Here is a 12716-nt window from a genome sequence, read left to right as displayed (position 1 = left end):
CCTCCCAACCTTCCTGTGCTCTTGCCACATTCCCCCTAGAATGGACTGTCACCTTGACACTGCCTTGAGTTTATGGTGGGACCCACACAGATCCTTGTACCCAGTAGAGGCTCCTGAACTGATGGGCTGGTTGAGGTACACACATACCTGTCGGCACCTCTCATTTTACAGATGACACTGAAGGGCGGACTATGCTGAAATGGTTTTACTCAAGATTCATGCAATAGTTTAGACCTAGACCCGCCCCCAGGTTCCCCACAGAACGTTCTCAAACCATACAACATTAAAACAACGCTTCCCTGCAGCCCTTAGGGACAGCTCAACAGGTTCATCCTTGGTTATAAAGCTCTCACAGTGCCTCCCAGTTGTGGTGTCAGTACACTGTCCACATCCAGCCGGATTACGCGGCAGGGATCCTGTCTGCTCCTCTGTGTCCAGTACAGGCCGGGGCAGGAGGATTCTTAACGACATAATGTGCAGTCAGGGCCCGCCACCGGACTTGACTGTGTAAACTGTCTGCTCCATTTCAAGATGGTGAGGAGCTGAAACAACCTCATGGCCCCCTGTTTCTCCCAGAGTGGGTGAAGGTGGACGGGTGATGCTGAATGTTGGATTCATTCTGCAACTGGTTGTAGATTTCACATCCAGCTGCAGTGCTGGGAGGATTCAAGATTTTGCTTACATGGTTCATTCAGACGCCACCCACAGCTCCTCAGGCCCCTCATTTCTCTGTTAGAACCTGAGACTGCAGGCGGCATGTGGTAGTCCCTTCCATCTTCTGATGAATGGAACTGGGTGACTGGACATCAGAAAGGCTGCAGGGTCTACATCTGTGTGGCGTCCCTGGTCCCAGATGGAATCAGCCCTTTCGCCATGAGTCTTCCAGGGAATCCCTCTTCAGGGGCAAATGAAAACGAACCCACCAGAGAATTTGGAGAGTAGAAGTGATGAGACCTCTTTGCATGAGGTCAGATTTTCTTTTTTTTTTTTTTTTTCTGTGCTTGAAAGGGCTAAGCCAAATTGGGATCTGACCTCAAGTCTTCATAGAACTTTTTCCTCTTCTGCCTTTAATGTTGCCTTTGGAATAATGGCCTTGACTGCTGTCGTAAGGACATCTGGGGTTTGCCTTAAGTCAGGGTTCTGTCAGAAGGTCTGAACTGAGTCTGACGCCTGTATCCATATCCCATCTCCGCTCCTTCAGTGCTCATTCATTTGCAGAAGTGGAGGAGAACGTGGGCTCGGGGGGCGGGGAGCTGCAGGAACCCCAGGGGAGTTAGCTGACCTGCCCAATCGTCCGCTTGACTGTGTATGAGGTGGAACCCGTCCCGCTGACCCTGTGGGTTTGTATGAAGACTTGGTGTCGTGTGGTCTTCAGAGCACTTGGTGCAGGGGCCTGACGTGGAGTAAAATGCTTCGTATAGATGGGCGCTTTTTATGGTCATCATCGCTGGCCGTTCTTTGAGAGCTGGGGGCTGTGCCGCCCAGGCCAGCCGTGGAAGGTGGAGCACCGCTCTGCCTGACGGCCGGAGCAGCGTTCCCCCTTGGGGAGAGCAGGGACGCAGACAACTCCCTGCGTGGGCCCTTCTGTACCCTGAGCACTCAGCCTCCTATGAGCTGTGTTAAATTTAACAGTCCATCGTTTGACTGTGACACATTTTGAAAGATTGTTGGGTTTTGTGTGTGTGAGATCATGTAAGATTTCTTCTGTTTTGAAGAGAAGACAGTCTTGAATGATGCCTTGGCTTTTTCATTCTAGCAGTTTTGCAAAAGTTTCATTTAAACAAGTTCCAGTGGATTTAAGTTTTCCATCATATTGAAGGCACAACCAATAATTGTCTTTTGTTTAATGAATGCGTGATTGGCATTCTTTCCTTTCAGTTATAGTAAGATGAATTATGAGGAGGAAAAAAGCACAATTTTAACTTAATTTAAAATAGGCTCTACATGATCGGCCTGTCCTGGGGCATGCCTGTTTTTCTGTTATTGATTATTGACCGGAATAGCCTCGGCCCTGCTGACCGAGGCTCTCTGGGGAAGCCGCTAACTCCCTGCTCTGCTTTGTTCTCTGCCGCAGGCCGTGGCCACAACCGGGAAGCCTGATGAGCAGCGCAGGCGGGGAAGCCAGGCCGTCGGCGGCGGCGGCGGCGGCCCCGGGAACGAAGGCTTGCACGTGGGGCCGGGGGACACCGAGGCGCGGGTGGCTCTGAACCACGCGGCGCTGGGGCCACGGGCTCCCGAACCCGAGAACATGACCACAGCACAGAATGGCCATGGGTGCGGAGCTGCGGTCCCCTGCTCCGTCCCTGATCCGAAAGACCCGGGAATGGTGTCCCACCCCGCGTGTCGGAACGGAAGCTGCGGCGCCCAGGAGGCCCGGCTGAGCCCGGCCAAGCTCCTGCGCCTCTTCTCCGCGGGCGCGGCCCGGACGCGCGCCGACCCCGAGCGGCCCCGCCCCGCCCGCCTGGCGGGCGGCTCCTCCTCCACGTGGAACGCCCTGGCCTCCTTTCGGAAAATGGGGTCTTTCAAAAAACTGAAGTCCTCGGTCCTCCAGGGAATCCAGAGCCGAGAGGGGTGGGATGCGGCGAAGGAGGGGGCATCGGAACACGACCTGGGAAAACCCGTCCCCAACGGCGCAGCGGCGGGCATCCCGACGGGCAGGTGCGCCCTGGCCGGCCTGGCGGGCGGCGCCCTGGGCCTGGGACCCGGCTTCGCCTCCGACGGCTCGGACCCTGAGGAGGCCGATGACGCCTTCGCCCGCGGCGCCCTCCGATCCCGCAGCATCCGGCGCGCCTACCGCCTGGGGCGCATCCGCCTCCTGGACCCGGAGCCGCCCGCCCGGGAGCCCGCGGCGTGCGAGGCGCTGGTGCAAGAGCCCGAGAGGAACGGCGTCGTGTGCAGGCGGAGCAAGAGCACCGACAGCCTGGCCTTTCTGAGGAAGAGCTCCTTCCGACGGAAGTCGGCCTCCTACCTCGCCGACCTCCGCGATGCGCCCGAGCCGCGGGGCCCCCGGCGGACGCTGAGCGGCTCGTCCGCCGACTCCGAGGGCTCCGGCGGGGCCCCCGCGAGGCCGCGGCGCTGGAGGAGCCCGCTCCGGGCCCCGGACCTGGCCCGCGTGCTGAGGCTGGTGGGCGGCGGCGCGGCCGGGCGGCCCGGGGACCCCGGGAGCGCACCGCCCGCGCCGCGGCCGCACAGCCTCCTGCATGACGACTACTCCCGCCGCGCGGCCGCCTTCCCCGAGCGCCTGTCCAGGGGCGCAGAGCCCCGGGACCCCGGCCCGGCGGATACAAGGGACGCGGGCGCAGGAGGCGCGGCTCCGGGCGCCCACGGCTCCTCCTCCAGCCCGCCGGCCCAGGAGGTGTCCGGCCAAGGCGCCCATGACCCGAGACCTGGCGGCGGCTGGTTTCCCGTGGAGCTCGAGCAGCCCCTGGGTCCCCCGAGGCCCACCACGCCCAAGCCCCCCAGCCCTCGGAGCCCGGGCGCAGCAAGTGCCAGGTGTCCCAGCAGTGTCAGCGCGCTGTCCCTGAGTTCAGTGGACAGTGAGGAAAGGACAGAGGGGTCTGCGCTGCGGGAGCCAGGGCCTGGGTGCTTCCCGGACACGGCACGAGCCACCTGCGACAAGGGCAGTGAGGACAGCGGTGCCAGCAGCCACCCTCCGCCGGGCCTCGGAGGGGCGGCCAGGCAGGAAGAAGAGTCGGAGGAGGTGAGGACCGAGCGGGGCCCGCCTTCAGCTGAGGGCTGCCGGCGCCGTGTGCACATGCACAGGTGGTCCCTTCACCTGCCTGGGGGCCGGCAGCCCTGAGCTCCTGGTGTCCGCCCTGATGGTTATCATGTCAAGTTGCTGTTTACCGGGTTCAGAAGTAATCTCCCTCTCTTTTGCAATGAATGTTGTGTGGAATTCCTTGAGATGGCGTTTACCACACTGTTCATCCAAAAGGTGGGAGCGGCCATGTGCTAGGGTTGAGGGGAAGTTGGAAGGCCCTCTTTTCTACCCCATGCAGTTGATAGGGATTCTCAAAATTTTGATGTTTGAAACACTAGCTTTCTTCTCTTTGTTTTAATCTGTTTCTATATCCTTTGCCCACGCATGAAATTCTTTGTTCAGAGACCGTTACGTGTTCTAAGTCTGCTTTATTTCCCAGGAGTGACTTAGAAACATGCAGTTGAGACCTGTCACGCTGTGAGCAATGATGGTTCAAAGGAACCTTATGGTGGTTATTATACTTATTTTTAGAGTAGAACATAAGCGTCTCATGAGTTGAATTCGCTAATAACTGTCAAGGGTACAAGAGTAATGCTCTTTTCATATCCTGTCAAGAATCCAGGCAACCTTACTGTGTAATTTTCACTTTATAAATGCGTTCAGCCAGGGGGATGCATCTGTGTGTCCATATTGCAAATTATTCTTCGTGTAAGTTTCTAGACTATATCACGGATATAAGTGGGTGCTGGCCACTATTTCTTCTCACCGTTCCCTGGAGAGGACCCTGGTTTGCCATGTTGCCTGCAGATCAGTGGTTACGCAGACTCGGAAGCCAGTCTCTAGACTGTTAGTAAAAGTGCATGCATGTTGGTAATTCTACACATGTTCTTTCAGATGTTCATTACATTTTTAAATTGCGTTCATTTCTGCACAATTCTTATGCAGCACATCAGGCTTCCTCTGGTGCTTTTAAAGTAAATGTCAAAAAGAGAAACTGTATTGGTGGTTTTGCCCAATTTGCACTTTAGATATCTGCAGTCTTCGGTGTGACTTGCAGAGAAGTACTTGTAAAATATAACCTGAAACCTTCTCTTTTATTTTGACATTTTGAAACAAAGTACAAACAAAATGAAACAAACCAAAAAGCACCTTGCAAAATGCAACGGGTTAGAAGCAATTTTTGTGAGTTGTATACAGATAGCATTACACAAAACTAAAATATCAGTCTTTGTTATATTTTAATGTACACCGTGTTATTTTTAAACTTATCAATAGTATGACTCTACCTTTACGTAGCTTTAAGCTAGTTTGAACTGTGGTTATTGTTGAATTTTAAAAGGTTGGAATTTGTATATATTTAAAATGCATATTATAATGCAGTTTTCAATAAGAGAATAATTTTTCAATTTAGAGTCATTTATTTTTAACAGACCACTCTGAAGGTGACAAAGGAATCTTTGAAAAGTCGCACGCAGTTTAACAGGATTGTGCCTTTACTGTGAAAAGAGCTGGACCGAGGTCAAGCCACCTTCGTCAAAAATTGCCGGGTTAGCGTTGTACTTCTGCCCTCTAGTGGTGAACTTTGTTGTAACAACGATGATCAGTTAAATGTGACTTAAACATTATTACTTGCATTAAAAATGAAGTTGGGCATTTATACCTGTTCCCTCATAAAGGTATACCTAGGGATTTAGTGTCGCTGCCGGGGTTCGCACTGAGTCGCAGAGACCCTCCGGCTGAGTTAGATCACTGGGAGAGGCCCTTGGTCGTGCAGTGCGGACGCTCTTTTTCCCAGCGGTGGTGAGCTCTGCCGTAGACTGAGTTCTCCTACGCGATGGGCCTCCGCTGTGACTCCTTTAGAGGCAGCTTCAGTCTTCGGGTAGATGTTTCTAGCTTGGCTGGGGCCCTGGCTCTGACATTTAGGACACACCCAACGTTGGGCGAGCCCTTGGATGGAGTGTGGAAGAGCTTTCTCCGCCCTGGAGGTTTGTAAGTGCCAAGGAAGTTATGCGGTGAACATGGTGAACACGTAGCCCAGTGCTCAACACTGGCTGTCACCGCCTGGTGTTCACTCTCCGTTTAGTGCCTTTTCTATCCTAGGTTGACCCGACTTCTTCAGACGGGCCAGTTAAGGTCAGTTTTTTTCCAAAACTGGTTTCTGACATGCCGCCGTGTTACAGCCTCAGGGAGGATTGTGAGATTCCTGTGTTTAGTCCGGAATGCACCACAGCTAACTGCCGAGCACCTGTCAGCAATAAGACCAGCAGTAAGACGCTGCGGCTAGCTCTGCGGGAACAGTGGTGAGGCCGAGGAGATTATCAGTGACCTGAGATGTGTCCAAACCAAAGTGAATGTGCAGATGGATTAAATCCTTCAAAAGAGGTGACACCATAATGCTGTGGGATTTCAGAAGCGATATTGTTACCCATGTACCAAATCAAGGAAGGCTTTATAGGGCTGATCACCTCTGATTTGAAGAAGGTGAGATTTCTGCAGATGGTTAAGGAGAGGAAGGTGGGGGCATTTCAGTGGTCAGAGGTACAGAGATTTTGTGTGATTCACAGGAACAGGAAGTAACAGTTTGATCTGGTGGTAGAGGGGGAGACCCTGGCTGAGATGAAGTCATTAGGTTCCGATCATGGACTCTTGAATTCCAGAGTAAAGCATTGATAATTTCTTGATAAGCATTGAGGAATCGAGGATGTTTCTGAATAGGGAAGGGCCAGGCGCAGAACTATGTGTTGGAAGAGTTAATCTAGTAAACCAATAAAGACCAGAATTGGGGAAAAAGGTGACCAGAGGGAAAGCTAGCAGGAATTTACGGCCAAAGAGAACTCAGAGCTAACAAGGCTCTGAAGGGGGGGAGGAGGAGGGGAGGGCGAGGCGGAAATACAACGTGTCAGGAAGGACAGAGCAAGTGAAACTTCACATAATAAATACAACATGACTTGTTCACTTATTACCTGCCTGCTTTGGGCCAATTATGGGGAAAAGAAGGACTTAAAGAGAAAGCTGTTCTTACCCCAAGGGCCGACAGTCCAGTTGGTAGAGTGGACTATATACGAATAATCGTGATGTCGTGTAAGGAGGAATGTTTGGTACCTTGGAGCATCAGAGACAGAAATCTCGACCCAGGCGAGGAGGGCGTAACTGGGAGGGCCGATTGAGCGGGGTCTGAAGGAGTTTCGGATGGCAGTTGAGGGAGTGCATGGGGAGGAGCGGGTGCAGGAACAGGGCTCTGGGAGAGGGTCGGCCAGAGGAGTGACCTCAGCCTCGCGTCCTCCCCTGTAAACCTGGAGCGGTGAGAGTAGCCACCTGCCACCTCGGGTCGCGGTGAGGGTCAGATGGGTGATGCCTGCGCAGCCCTTAGCTCGGAAATACCTCAAACGCTGAGGTCTGAGGCCTGCTATCCAGGCGAGCGCCGCGTGGTGTTAACACCCTGCGTGTTTGGTCTGGGCATTTCTCTCCAGGTCTGCCCCAGCGAACTCCTGACTTAGGAAGGAGGGGTGTTCCTGAAAGATTTCCACACGGCCTTGTAACCCTGCTGTTTTCATTGAAATACACTGTCAACTGGATATGAATCTCTACGGAATATGAACAGTTCCCCAAAAGTGAAATGAAAACCTTTCAAGCAAGATGTAAATGGTGGAATAAAGCATCTGGTCTAAAATACAGTGAAGAGTGAGGCCAGTACCCACTGCTGGGGGTGAATTTCAGCAACTCACGTTGGAACTTTAAACCTGTCATCGTCTCTTGCACCTTTAAGTATCAGTGTATCCTCTCACGTTGACAGGACGCTTTTTCAGTTAACAGAGGTCCTTCTCAGTTGCCCTGTCAGGGGGGTCCACATTTTTGGATTTGCTTTAAACTGAGGCCTGGAGAGGTGCCAGGCCCCCTCCCCAGCCCCTCAGCTGGTGGCGCTGAGCCGGGTCTGGAGCCGGGCCTCCTAGGGGCCCAGGGCCTGGGGGGCACCTGCTGGCACCAGCGTGGGGACAGATTGTTGACAGTGCAGGAAAAAAAACTGAATTTGGTTTGTTTTGGGGTGGCGTGGCATTCAAATGGGCTCCGAAATGGCACGAATGGGATGGTTGATTTCTTGATCTAAAAATCGCGGGTTGTGGGTTTTGAGAGGTTTAGTTACAGTCAAGTGACAATGCAGGTTCATTGCTATAAAAACCATACTTGAGTGCAGGGTGAGAGCGGTTGTCTTGTGGTCCGGAACCGCTTGCTTGCTTGGTCATTTAGCCACCAGGCACCCACCTTCCCCTGACCACTCAGGGGGCTTTTTCAACTGCCTGCTTCCAGGCTCTGGTGTCTCTGGGGACGTCATGATTGTGTCAGGTTGTCTGGGAAGAATTTATGTAGCTGCTTTCACATGACACCCAGATAAATAAATGAGTGCTGTGTAAATAGCGCAGTGGTTTTAACAGGAAGAGGCAGAAAGTGAGGTTTTCCTGCAGGAGATGATACTTCAACTGAATGTTGAAGGGCAGGGTTTCCAGGTGGACCAAGGGCAGAAAGGGGTCTTAGGGGAGCAGCCTTTACCTGATCTCCAGTTGCATCAGGTCACACAGGGCAAACTGGCGAGTCGTCTTGTGTGGTTGGAGGGTCACTGTGTGTGAGACAGAGCCTTCAAGACGTCCTGAGACATAGAAAACAAACTCATCATTACCAGCGGGAAGAGATAAATCGGGAGTTCGAGATTTGCGGATACAAACTACTGTGTATAAAGTACATAAACAACAAGGTCCTACTGCACAGCACAGGGAACTACGCTCAGTACCTTGTAGTGACCTGTGATGAAAAAGAACATGAAAAGGAATCTATGTGTGTACATGTAGGACTGAAACATGATGCTGTACACCAGAAACTAACACAACATTGTAAACTGACTATACTTTAATTAAAAAAAGAAAGAAAGAAATTCTACCGCCAAGGAAGCCCCCCCAAAAAAACATATCAGGTGAGGTTTTGAGTGGCCCTGGGTTTGTTCTGGGCGACAGCCGGGCACGGTCGGATGTGGGTTCTAGTTGTCAGGCTGAGTGTGGACTGGAGACGGGAACGAGTTAGGACACTGTTGGAGCGCTTACCCGAGTTCCTGGATCACGGAGCACTTCTGTGGTTCCTCCTGAGACTGAGTGTGACAGAACGTGGCGGCCGTGGCCGTGGCTGGCAGGGCGGGAGCAGTTAGGAGTGCCTGGCATGGCGTGGCTGTGGCGGGGGGGGTTCCTCCACTAGGACACACAGGCAGTCTGCCGGGAGAGATGATTTTGAAGACGCCATTCCACGTTCTGATCCAGGAACCCTTAGTTTCCATGATTCTAAAGGCATCTGTGGCTATTGATTTGCATGTTTGTGCTGCCAACCAAGGCTTGAAATTCGCTGATGCTGGGAACACAGACATCTCCCTCCATCCCATCATCCTCCAGGGAGAGCCAGCCAGGCCCTGCTTTCCAACCTCCCGTCCCCTCTCCTCCCGACCCCTCCACCTCTCTGTGCAAAGGAAGTCAAACAGAATCACCAAAGCCTCATGGTCAAAAATGTTCAGAGGCGGGAGGAGGGTACAGCTCAGTGGTACAGCACGTGCTTAGCATGCACGAGGTCCTGGGTTCAATCCCCAGTCCCTCCGTTAAAAAAAAAAAGTAAAAATAAACCTCATTTCCTCCCCCCCAAAATTCATAAAGAAATAAATTTTTTTGAAGAAGCTTAGAGAAACAGTGGGCTTCTGGCATATTCAGCTTTAAAACATGGTTCTTGATTTTGGAGTATCTGGTTGGCCTCAACCAATAAACAATTTCGAAAGAGGAAAGTTAAGTTCATTTTTATAAAATCATACTTTTTATTAACTTGAGAAAAGAAAGTTTGAGTAGACCTCCCTATTTTCCAGCACATTTTGGAGGTAAAACACACTTTAAGATGGAGTCGCTGTGTGCATTTCTTTTTATATGATGGTTTTCATCTCTTTCCTTTCACGAGTCCAGGTGCAAAACAACAATCCACAAGCCGCCTTTTATCTGCCTGGCTGTCAAACTCAGCGTCGTGTTGCTGTTGATTGTGAGATGGTGGGATGGTCAGGTTAAGCCCAGAAAATGAAATTCCCTGGAATGATTATTTCAAAGGTACGGCAGTGAACCTCAACAGCCCGAATTTTTCAGTCACTATTGAGTGTTTTTCACGCTCCCGAAGCTGGACTATCAGTATGAAGTTCAGTGTTCTCACGGCGTCAGTATTTGCATTTTGTTCTCCACACATTTCGTCATCGTTTTACACACATAAGGACAACCGGAGCATCTGACATCACCACTGCATCTCCCGGGGGACAGGACACGTTAACTGCTTGTATATTGTAAACGAAAGGCCTGAACCCAAGGGACAAGGTAAAATGACTACGCGCATGTAATCCCACTCCGTAAAAATCAGAACGGCTTTTGGTTGGTCATTTTTGTGTTTCATTTGCAGTTGAAATTCCAATGACCAGTAAAGAGTCTTACAACTTAAACCCTTACATCGTAAGTCGAAGCTGCAGCACTGTGGTGAGGGTTGACCCCAACATTAACAGCTACTTTTACCCGTGAAAAAACAAAGCCAGGAAGGACTAACGCAGTGGACCAGGCTCTGCTCTCCCGTCTGTTCCTTGCTCAGGCCTGTCCAGATCCAGGCTGGGCCCCAGTCTGGAGTGTGGGAAGGGGAGGGACAGGCTGATGGTGCCTGTCTGGAGTGTGGGAAGGGGAGGGACAGGCTGATGGTGCCTCTCTTCCCAAGATGGTCCCTGAGCTAGAGACTGGTGCGCGGAGCTGAGCCAGTCTGAAGGGACATGATTTTGGGGTGGCCGTTAGTTTCGTGGGGGGTGCTTGGCTATTTACATATTTCAGAACAAGTCAGTGACTGCCCATCCCTCCCCTCTTCCTTGGGCAGTTTTGCCCTTACAGAAGTCCCTTCTCACACTGTTGGTTCCTTAACTCGCCTGCGGGAGGCAGGAAAAGATGCATGAAGTCCTGAAAGAGTTTGGGGAGGGAGGGTTAGAAAACCTGGGGGAGGGAGGTCCGTGTCCCGCGCATCCCACCTCTGGTAGGACGATCGCCCAGCTCACATCCCAGTAAGGACAGTAAAGGAGCTTTGGAGAGAGAGACGCTTCCACCACTCGATCTAAGAATGAAGGACTGGAACGTAAATATGATTCAGGACACGAAACAGAACCGAGTTTATTTGAGTTCCATGTGTGCACAGTTAAGGGCGAGGTCCTGGCACAGAGGAGGGAGAAGGAGACAGAACAGAGACAAGAGGCTCACAGGAGCCCGCATTTATCCCGCTGCTGTGGACGTGGGTGTCTGCAGTCCAGCCACCAGGGCCCTGGAGGAGGACGGCCCCGGCCTCGTCTAGCTTCGGGGGTTCCCTGGGGCTCGCCGGTACACGGCTCTGATCTCTGCCTCTGGCCTCACGTGACTTTCTTCTTCTTGTCTCTGTGTCCACGTCTGCCTCCTCTTCTGGGGACACCGGCCATCAGCTTAGGGTCCACCTCCCCAGAATGACTTCCTCGTAACTCATTACATTTACAGACCAGGTATCGCCAAATAACACAGATTGGTACTGTGGGTGAGGACTCCCAACGTATCTCCCCAGGGGACGCAGTTCTCCCCCTGCACCTGCTGTCCACCCTGTCTGCCCTCGATAAACCCCGCTTCAGAAGGGGTGCAGGTGGGCCAGGTTAATGATTAACTCTCACTGTGGTTTCAAAAAATGTTTTGAAGTGTCTAAGCGGAGGTAATAAGATCTATCTTGGCATTTTACTTTTGTAAAGAAAGGGATCTTGAATAGGAAGGAAAAAAATGCAGAACCTCCCTCCCCCACCCCCACCCTCACCCCCAACTAGGAAAAGTACTTTAAAACTGTCCTGAGAAGCAAGGGTTAATGACGCCACTGGCAGGTGCGTTTGCAGACGTTGAGGACTTGGGTGTGAATTGGGTGGGAGCCCTGGGAGATTTGAGCTCCGGCTGCTGGACTGTGAGGAGATCTGGATCAGGCGGACCTCCGGCCTGGCGCTTTACCTGATTATAGTATTTTTAAAGCAAGAAAAATCTCTTGGAGAGCAAGGATGTGGTCAGCTCCTTCCACCGCCAGGGCGTCTGGGGGCCGCTGCCTGTGTAGAAGCCGGGGGAGGTCCTGGCTTGTGGGAGGGGAGCGTGGTTTGTTGGTGTCAATAGTTTCAGGGAGAGTCACGCTCAACCTGCATTCCCTGCAAGGAGCCTAGGTCGTGTTTCAGAAGCACGTCAGCCTGGCTGCAAGAAGATTCAGTCTTCAGATGTGCAGCAGAGCGCGCCTTTGCTTCACAAGGAGTGTGAATTTCTGCTGGAGAAGCATCACTGTTTGCGTGTGAGCTTACACGGGAGGGGTTCCCCCTCCCTCCCTCTGTGCTTTGGCTACAAGTGAAATGGCTGTGTCAGGTTTATAGATGATGATTCTGCTAACTAATTTCTGCAACTCCTGGGACATCTGGCACCACTTGGGAGGCGTACTTTCTCCTTTTGTGTCTCCAGGAGGGGGAGCAGTGCCCAGTGGAACCGCAGCTGGCTGTCCCAAGTGCTGCCCTGTGGACACACCTGTGGAAGGGGAGGGAGTTGCAGTCTGGCTCCCTGCCCTCCCCACACGCTCCCTACCCGCCCCCCTCACTTCCTGGAGTGTTTGCCCTCAGGATTTGTTGCCTAAACAACTCAGATATCTGCTAGTTTTCCTAAACCCATTCCTTTTTTTTTTCTTTTTTGGCATCTGTGAGGAAAGCAAGCTGTACATTGCATAAGAAAATCACACACAAAACCTGCAGGTGGATTTGTAACCAGTCAGACAATTTATTGCCTGCAATCTTGTTGTACTTCTGTTTTTCTGGTGTTTTATTTCTGAACCTTTTCATCCCAGGATAATACAAGTGGGTTTATTCTCACTGTGTGCTTAAGTCGTCTGTGCTGTTTGATTTGGTGATTTAAACTACCCACCTTACTACCCTGTTTCTCATACGTATGTG

General features: G+C 52.1%; 1 protein-coding gene across 3 annotated transcripts in view; it reads left to right on the top strand.

The window, feature by feature from the left end:
* Window positions 1-12716, top strand: part of SPATA13 (spermatogenesis associated 13) — a 104595-nt gene that overhangs the window by 43993 nt on the left and 47886 nt on the right. For 2 of the 3 annotated variants that reach the window (XM_072976015.1, XM_072976016.1), the window contains exon 2: window positions 2075-3700. In XM_072976015.1, the coding sequence (XP_072832116.1) occupies window positions 2249-3700 (1452 nt within the window). In that variant the 5' untranslated portion in view covers window positions 2075-2248. Of the gene's footprint in view, window positions 1-2074; window positions 3701-12716 lie in introns of those variants that run through there. The other variant, XM_072976023.1, reaches the window with a different exon arrangement.

Source organism: Vicugna pacos, chromosome 14 (genome assembly GCF_048564905.1).
Source record: "Vicugna pacos chromosome 14, VicPac4, whole genome shotgun sequence".
Taxonomy (NCBI): Eukaryota; Metazoa; Chordata; class Mammalia; order Artiodactyla; family Camelidae; genus Vicugna; species Vicugna pacos.
The sequence above is the reverse complement of the archived record's forward strand: the minus strand, read 5'-3'. Positions and strand labels throughout refer to the sequence as shown.